Genomic DNA, 8,774 nt, shown 5'->3' on the forward strand with positions numbered 1-8,774 from the left:
TGTAAATGTGCTAGTGTTAGCCAACTGGCTAAGTTTCAGCTGCAACAGTGCCATGGCAAGATGTTCTGAAACTAATCTAGGGGTGGTTAAAAGTTACAGACATAAGACAACAAGACATTTTTAACACACAGTAAAGATACATGTAACATTATTAATATCAGCTTATGTTAGAGATAAACATCATGTACACACACTTCTGCCAAGCTGCAGTCGGCTTTAATTTGGACCATCCAGTTTTACTCAAAGATAAAAAGGGGTTTCAGGGGGACACAGAGGACAGACACTATGACAGAAAATAAAACAGAATTTTGAATTTTGAACAGATTACTCAGTCCTTTTTTTCCATCCCCTCTCTGAACTCTGCAGGACGAATGGGAACACAGCAGTAACGGCAGTACAGGTTCCAGGCCCAGCTCAGGGTCTAGACCAGGATCCGGCTCACGCTCCGGCAGCAGGGGCAGAAACAACCAGTTCAAAGGCCCTGCCAAGGTACAGATACATCTGTGTGCCTGTTTGTTTGTTTGTGTGTATGTTTATCTGCTGTGTTGATCACCTCTGAAAGAAATGAAAGGAAACCGATTTGGCTACATCTAGCACTTAACTTTTAACCATGCTCATTGTATTGTTCCCTTGGGAGTCTTTAGTCATCTTTGTTGACAAGCACCACAGCATGTCACCACAAACCAAATCTTCACCCTCATTAAAGGATCAATGTGTAGGATTTAGTGGCATCTAGCAATGAAGTTGCAGATAGCAAACAACTGAAACTCCTCGCATCAACCAAGCATGTAGGATAAACCATGGTGAAAAGGCCTATCTAGAGCCATTGTTTGGTTTGTCCATTCTGGGCTATTGTAGAAACATTACTGTTGAACATGGCGAACTCCGTAGAAGAGGACCTGCTTTCTCTGTAGATAAAAAAACACTAATTTTAAGGTAATGAAAACCCAACGATTCTTTTGTGATTCATTCATGTGATTATACACTAATGGAAATAATGGATACCTATGAATATTATATTGAATTTCTGCTAATAGATCCTCCTAAATCTAACTCACTGGACCTTTAAAGCCCCCCCTCCAGCCAGTTTTAACTCACATTTTTGGTTAACGTTCTTTCTCAAACAGAGAATGGCCGTGTGGTATAGTCAGATATACATATATGCCATAGCAACAGTATTGCCATTCCAGCGTGTCAAGAAGGTCAACATCATTAGCATGACTAATAATAACATGCTAAATAGATTTAATGCTTGTTTTGACACAGAGGTTGTAAATGTACCGTATATTCATACGCAGATGAAGACACCAGGAACATACAAGGTTTAGAAAATGTACAGTATGTAGGGCTGTTGGCCCAAATATAGATATACTATCTATAATATATTTGTGATTAAAACACGTCCTTATTCCTCATATTTGTCAGTTGTGTCTAGGGAGTGAGAGACAAGCAGATACAGACACACACAGGCAGGCAGGAAAGAACCCTACTTATTTTAATTAGAAAGGAATCGGTTCAGAAAAATAGCGGTTTCAATGGTGTACAAGTTTAAACGTTTTGTAGTCATACTGAAACGTACTTACATACTTTCCTCTTCCTTGTGTGCTGTCTAGAACGGGAACAGAGATGGCTCCTTTGACATCCTGGGGACAGATATATGGGCAGCGAACACAATGGACTCACACGGGTAGGTGCCTTGCTGTCCTATTTCTTTCAGTCGCTCTTCTCACCGTCTTTGACTTCGTTTCAGCCTGATGAACCTGATGAACCTTGCTCATCTGTAGTTATCTTTGTTAATTAGATGTCAACTGTTCAAATTTCTAATTTGGTTTAGCCTCGTTAACACAAAACCATGTTTCCCATCTTTAATTTTAAAGACCTAGATAATTGCTGGCCTTTATTGTGGGTATCAAAGGAACAGATATTAACGTGAAATACAATTAGGATCATCACATGACGGCCAAGATGAACTTTAATGAAGTTAATCAAGAAGCTCCACTGCTAAATAGTGGAGTTTGTGCTGATGATGAGAAGTGTTTTGTTATGTCTTTTCTGCCAACAGCCATATTTATATTATATCTAGCTAATGGAGGCTCGTCTGCTTCCTCTGTAAACATTGAGCCTCAGTGTTTGAAACCTAGTTGGTTACAAGTGAGCTCTGCGTGTAAACTTCTGTATGACTAAAGCATTTTTCAAACAAGAGCTACATATCTATCTAAAGTTAGAGGAGAAAGGAAAGGAAACAAGTGAGACATAAATCAGTTACAGTGGAGGGAGGAACAGGTTGCCATGGTAACAGCTGCACAGCAGCCTCAGTTCCGGCCACGTTGGCACGTCTGAGCACAGAGCGAAGGAGCCGGCACAGTAGGATGATGTAAGCAACTCTCCCTGCGTGCCCACAGAGGTGAAGAGTAGCATGGATTGAGACAATGATGACTTTAATTAGGAAATGTTTATGCCCTTCTATTTAAAGCCTTCCAATTGAAAGTTTTGCTATGGCTCAGAGCCTCAAAAAGAAATTGTTGTCTGTTGGATCAGTTTTGGTAGAGTTGGTAGGTCAGCCATTCATTGTAGTGTTACAGTATGGGACAGGTCAAATAAACTTTGTATGTGGACAAAGGTGTAACCCAAATGGATGTGATGGTCTTTTTTTAGGAACAGTTAAAACATATAATCAGTAGAATAACACCTATTGTTAAAATACCACAATACAGCTCTGAAGCTTGCTGAATTTTTTTGTTCTGTTTGTCAAAGCTTTTGTGCCTCTTAAGTTATTTGTTTTTTGGAAAAAACAAACATTTTATATGTATTTTATGCAGTCTTTGTATCGAAGTGAATAAAGTCAGTCTCGTCCACCAGCCTCATCTAGTGGTGACACAAGTCTATTGTAGCATCATGGTGGTCAGTGATTGATAGATCCTTTTATTAAATGTAGCTGTCCCCCTACACCTCACCACAGACCTGACCTGTGTTTGATGTAATTTAAAGCAAATGAGTAACAAGAACAAATTCCATTAATAGATGGTTATCTGGCACTGCTCACACACTCCATTACCTGCTCTGATGTAATACAAGATGACCAAGATGATTAGCAACTAACATAAATTTTCTATTTTAGACATCAGCCAAAAATAATTGAGACTTTTCCCCAGTTTGCCCTCTTTAGCATTCAGATAAAGCTATGTTCATGCAAATAAAGAAGGTCAGTGTTGAACTGATGATTATGAAAATGAAAGGCCCTGAAAACCTATTCTCTCAATCAGCTTCTTACTATGAATGATGGGGTCCCACATTATTTTCTTCTAAAAGTTAGAACAGTGCTGGTCATTGCACACAGAGGTTTCTGTATTTGTGTGTGCTCTTCTTATTGGTTTGATGTGAGCCTTGCCCAGTAACAACAAGTCAGGCTTTAAGACTTCTCACCTGAAGTTAACTTATTTTTTCATACGTTTAAAATGTGGATGCTGTCTTTTCTTGTTTTTCAGCTGTCTCTAACCTTTAATCTGTCTTTTTGTCTCTTGATTATAGAGGTGCAGGTTGGGACGTGCAGCCAGAGAAGCTGGACTTCAGCCATTTCCACAGGAAACACCTAAGAGGAACGCCAAAGCACCTGCCACACATTGACAGAGAGGGGTAAGTTCTAAGCTTTGGGTTCTTAGGTTTTTATCTACAGTATGCAGTTCTACTGGTGCTGCCTGTCTCAGTATTGCTTTGATTATCCCGTATTGTCTCAGTTATTTCTTTAGAACTGTGCCCTATCACTTTTTGATCCCTGATGGTTACAGTCTGTTGATTCTCTCCCCCTCTCTTTCAGGATGAACAAAAACAAGTTTGAGGAAGATGATGGCATAGACATGAATGACATAGAGAGGTTCCTACCCCATCTGCGCTCTGTAAGTCACATACTTTTCTCTTTTTTGTATAACTAAATGCCTGTATGTGGATTGTTTTCTCACTCTGATATGTAACACGTTTTGATATACTCCTTTTTACTACACTAGCAGCCTTGTGTGTTATGGTAAAACAGTTATTGTGGCGATAACACTGATTTGATCCAGTGGACCATGAACTACAGACATAGTCTCTCACCAAACAGCAACCTAATAATTTATTAGTTGTTAGAGAGCGACCCCTGTTGGCGTAATAGAATAATGACACGTGTAATGAACAGAGCATGGGTGATGAAGTCAGGTCCATGTAAGAATCACCAGAAACATTACAGCAAAAAAAACTAGCAGTGATCAGCATTCCGGCTTTAGAAGAAAAATCTGTCTTTTCTGTTAAAGAACAGTTAATTCATAAGCTCGGCCTTTTTTTAGATTGCATTTATGTTATGATGGGTGTGAGACTGTTTGATTATAAATGAGCCTTTGGTGACACCTTCTGGTCAGATGCTGAAGTGAGTTGGACCTCAAAAACTCAAAGTGCATAAAAAGGTTACAGTGACCCCTGGTGGTAAATGCATGCATAACAATTACAGGTTGAGTCACCGAAGCCTATAGCACAGTGATGTAGGTTGTTCATTTCTGAGGCAGTGGCTGTTTCTCTATCAATTTTAAGTACACATTTTTTTACAAGTATATTTCAAAATAATACTCACATCATACACAAAAATGTGTTCTGTAGTTCAGCCTTTGAAGTTATAGAAATTATCTAGTGAGCATATATGCCCTCTCTGTACTGTACATGCATTTTATAGTCTCAAGCTATTTATATGATGTGTCTGGCATCAAGAAAGGGGGAAAAAGCTGTAGAATTAATTTTGCAGCTGTGTTTACTATCGCAGGCCACAAGGTATTAAGCATTGTGTTTTCCAAGGTGATTTGTGATTCATTGGGGTGGCAGAGTTCACTCTAGGTCACCAATGTCACCCTCCTCTCTTCCTTCCCTGCTTTCTGAGCCAAAATGCCTTCCATCTTTCATAGCGTTCGAGCTACAGTGTCTTCCTCTTTCCTTCCCCTCTTGGCTCCTGAGCTGAGCTACGTTTCGCCTCTGCTCGAGTTTCAGCCAAAATGGGCCTAGTTGCGCTACCAAGGTGGCTTCCTCATTGTATAGTTCTTGAGCCAAGATTTGCCGTTTCCGTTCATTCAGTTAGAGCCAAAAGAAAGATGGGGTCAACTGCGTTTGTCTGGTGTGCTTGAGATCGGATATGTGTTGGCACTGGGACACAATAAGGTCAGAGACACAGAGTTGAGGAATGATTGCCACATTTTCTGTCTTTTGTCTCCCTCACATTCCTTAGCTGTTTCTGACTTCAGTCATTCTCACACAGTCTCTCTTCCACATTCTGTGGTGGGTATTATGCCCTGGCATCTTTCAGCTTACCCCAAAGCTCTGCCAGGCGGAGTCATGCAGTGATGATGCCAGGCCGCTGATGCCCAGTTGTTTCTCGTTCTAATGAGGCAAACCATTGATAATACCCTCCTTGGTCCGGGATAGCCCCCAAGACAACTGGAACGGCACTTAAGTTTCCAATTTCTACTTCTAGGGCCAGTAGTTTTAGACAGACCACACTGTAACATAAAGCACTCAAACCACAATCACTGTAGACATCAGTTGAACGGAAGTGGAGTGGTTTGCAATCAAGAGTATGGAGCATCTCCACAAGTTATTTGTTGTGTCTAGTCAACCCTCCAAGTTCCAAAGCTAATCGTTAACCTGTATTAATATTAAACGGATGAAACATTAATTGCATTTTAAACCATGAAGTATTTGTTTTAGTCTGTCATTTCTGCACTGCTACTGCTTTCTTATTGTATGTGCAAAGTGCAGCAGAGTTATATAGGAACATATTAGTATTGGACTTGTGTACTAGTGTACGGAGAGACTGTGTAGTAAATGACTCAGATCACACTTTGCAGAATATGCCATGGAATATGTGGTGTGTGTGAGTGAGAGTTTGTTTTGTATTTAGAAAATGTTTTTACTATGGTTTGCGGCTTTGAATTGATTCTGGATGTGCATGTGTGGCTATGAAGTTCTCTCATTTCTGCTGGCACTTTCAGTTTTGTTAAACGAACATGTCCCTTCTCCTTATTGTAAGGAGGGGGATTTTTATTTGTTCGTATTTAAACACATGGCTGGCTGTCATGGAATGCAACAAAGTACATTTACTCAAATACTGTTAAGTACAGTGTACTTTACCTAATTCATCTTTATTTCCTTTTTATGCTACTTCAAACTTATGGTTTTATTTAAATATAACCTGGGGCTGGACAAATAGGTTTGGGAACCACTGCCTAACTGTATATAAAGTAGTTAAAATGAATTTAAATGATCTATATACTATCTATAATATAATATATAGTAGGATATCAATGACAGAACCACTACTTTTACTTTACTATACTTTAAGTTCATTTTGCTGTCAAAACCTCTGTACTTTTAGTATAGTATTTAGTAAGTATGAATTTGAATACAGTAAGGATCGAAGTACTTGTCCCACCCTGGACACAAGGTCAAAGCTTTACTTGTCCATTGTGAATGTTTCTAAGTAGATAATCTTAAACATGAAAATAACCATCCCACTTTTATACATTCATAATCCTTGTAACCAAACAAAAACAATAACACGTCTGTTTTCCCCAGTCATCACCTCCAGCTACTGTACGGCAGGGCTACATCATCCAAAGTCCCCGTCTACGTTCCACACGTCCAGCCAACATTCACTTCCCCTTTCCAGGAGCCAGAATAGACTTACAAATAGCCCCGGGATGTGGAAAACATCTCGTGTGTGTGTGTGTGTGTGTGTGTGTGTGTGTGTGGGTGTGTGACTCGGTGAGAAAGGGCTTCCTCCTCTTGCAGATTCTGCTGCACCTCTACTGGCCTCTTTGGAATTCAAACCTGCGCATACAATAACCCTGCCTTCACGTCCAGTGTCAGGTTGTGATGACAGAAGCATTCAGGGGTCAGAGAGCCACAGCAACAGCAATGTGTGAATGATATCAAACAAACGTGTGCACAATTTATAATGATAATGATAATATGATAGTAATAAAACAAACGATAAGCGACAAAAGTACTTTACACAAAACGAACAATTAAAGATGATACAGTACGGAAATTAAATAAATGAGGCAGAAAACACATTTTTCTAAAAATTTAAAAATATGTTTGTTTGTTTTTAAATCTTTGATGCAAATTATTCCAAAATATTGATAGTTCAGTCGATAAAAATGTGTTTTAAGAGGCAATTTAAAGAATCATAGTGATTAGTGTGATTTCAGAGCCAAGGCATGAATCATTTTTATAATAATAATAATAATTTATTTTAAACACGTAGTAAACTGTATTTTTTCTGTTAGAAACAGACAAAACAAAAACAAAAATTTTTTTTTAAAAGGGTTTTATTACAAAGAGTTTACATATTGGGTAACCTAGCTGATTTCATGTTGCCCTTTGTTAATGGAAGTGAAATGTGTCCCAGACATCATCCCTCCAATTTGCAGGCAAACGCAGTGTCCTTGTTTAGTAATGGCCAGTTGTAGTCCCATAAACCCACACAGTATCAAGAACAGGAGTATTATTTATAACAGTTCCAGATATTAAATGACAACAAGAATATATTATACACAATGATACACAGATTTATGATTAATTAACTGCTGTCCTGTGTTTTAACGTCAAGCTGTAAGAATATTACATTTTCTCGGTAAAGTGATATATAACAAATTTAAGCCACAAGATAAAATTCATCCCAAAGAAAGTCCAGGTGATAATGCAATATAGTCTAGGGCTGTGAGTAAAGATTGTTTTCATTATTAATAAACATACCTATTGTTTTTTCTTAATTATCACAATTAATTATTTAGTCTATTAAACACCATGAAACTGAAAAATGCCCATCAGGATTTTCTAAAGCCTGAGGCAACATCATCAGTCGATTTTTTTTCTGACCAACAGTCCTAAAAACACATTGAAAATGGATGTTAACTTGTTTTTCTTTGTTCTAAAAGTACAGAATTAACTTTAGTGATGGCTTCCCCAGGAGACCGGAGATTTTTTATACCCTCTTCACCATTCCCTCCTTCATGACACATACTGTACTGTTGCGTGGACACTCGATCTCACTCACATGCTGTTTGGCTCATCAGCACGATCATGTCAGCATGATCCTCAGTGTTGTGACAGCTACAACTTATGTGCATGTGTGTGGGTATATGTGGGCGTTCTCAACGCTTACTGCATCTGAAATAATGCCAGCAAACGCTTGCTTCTCCACACATAAACAGTTTTGGGAGTATGTGTTAAAGGCATGCCATTTATTTTGATATAATAAATCTAAAACATGTTTGTGACAAATGTGTTACTAGTTAGTGATGGACACACATCTTTCTAGACCCATTTTGATAATGTTTAGTATTTCATCATGACACTCTTACCTGTGGGAGTTTTCTCATCTGAAATCGAGTGGGTGCTTCTGTTTCTGTACAAATGGTATGACTGTTGTGACCTGATGTTCTTTCCCATGAGATAATATATTGGCTGCCAAGATCAGTAGTGGAAATATTCAGATCATTTACTTAACAGCAACAGTAATAAGTATAAAAGTATTATGAAGAATATATATATATTTAAAATGATCAAAAGTACTTAATGCAGATGAGTGAGTTGAGTGTATATATTATATCTAATGATATAGGTACTATTATATAGTATAGCATTAGATCATTATTATTATTTATCCATTCATGTTTAAGCAACATTATATACGCTTCACCCTCCCCTTCTAAGCGCAAAGGAGAAACTACGGTTTGGTTTGTCCATTCTGGGCT

At 38.4% G+C, this 8,774-nt stretch overlaps 1 protein-coding gene across 3 annotated transcripts in view; it reads left to right on the plus strand.

Annotated features, from left to right (window-relative positions):
* The window catches only part of ctif (CBP80/20-dependent translation initiation factor), a 50,842-nt gene that overhangs the window by 11,884 nt on the left and 30,184 nt on the right, over positions 1-8,774 (plus strand). For all 3 annotated transcript variants that reach the window (XM_035668465.1, XM_035668467.1, XM_035668466.1), the window contains exons 4-7: positions 367-489; positions 1,614-1,687; positions 3,529-3,633; positions 3,815-3,893. In XM_035668465.1, the coding sequence (XP_035524358.1) occupies positions 367-489; positions 1,614-1,687; positions 3,529-3,633; positions 3,815-3,893 (381 nt within the window). The remainder of the gene's footprint in view (positions 1-366; positions 490-1,613; positions 1,688-3,528; positions 3,634-3,814; positions 3,894-8,774) is intronic.

This window comes from Morone saxatilis, unplaced genomic scaffold (genome assembly GCF_004916995.1).
Source record: "Morone saxatilis isolate NCDOM2014 unplaced genomic scaffold, NCSU_SB_2.0 Contig21, whole genome shotgun sequence".
Lineage (NCBI taxonomy): Eukaryota > Metazoa > Chordata > Actinopteri > Moronidae > Morone > Morone saxatilis.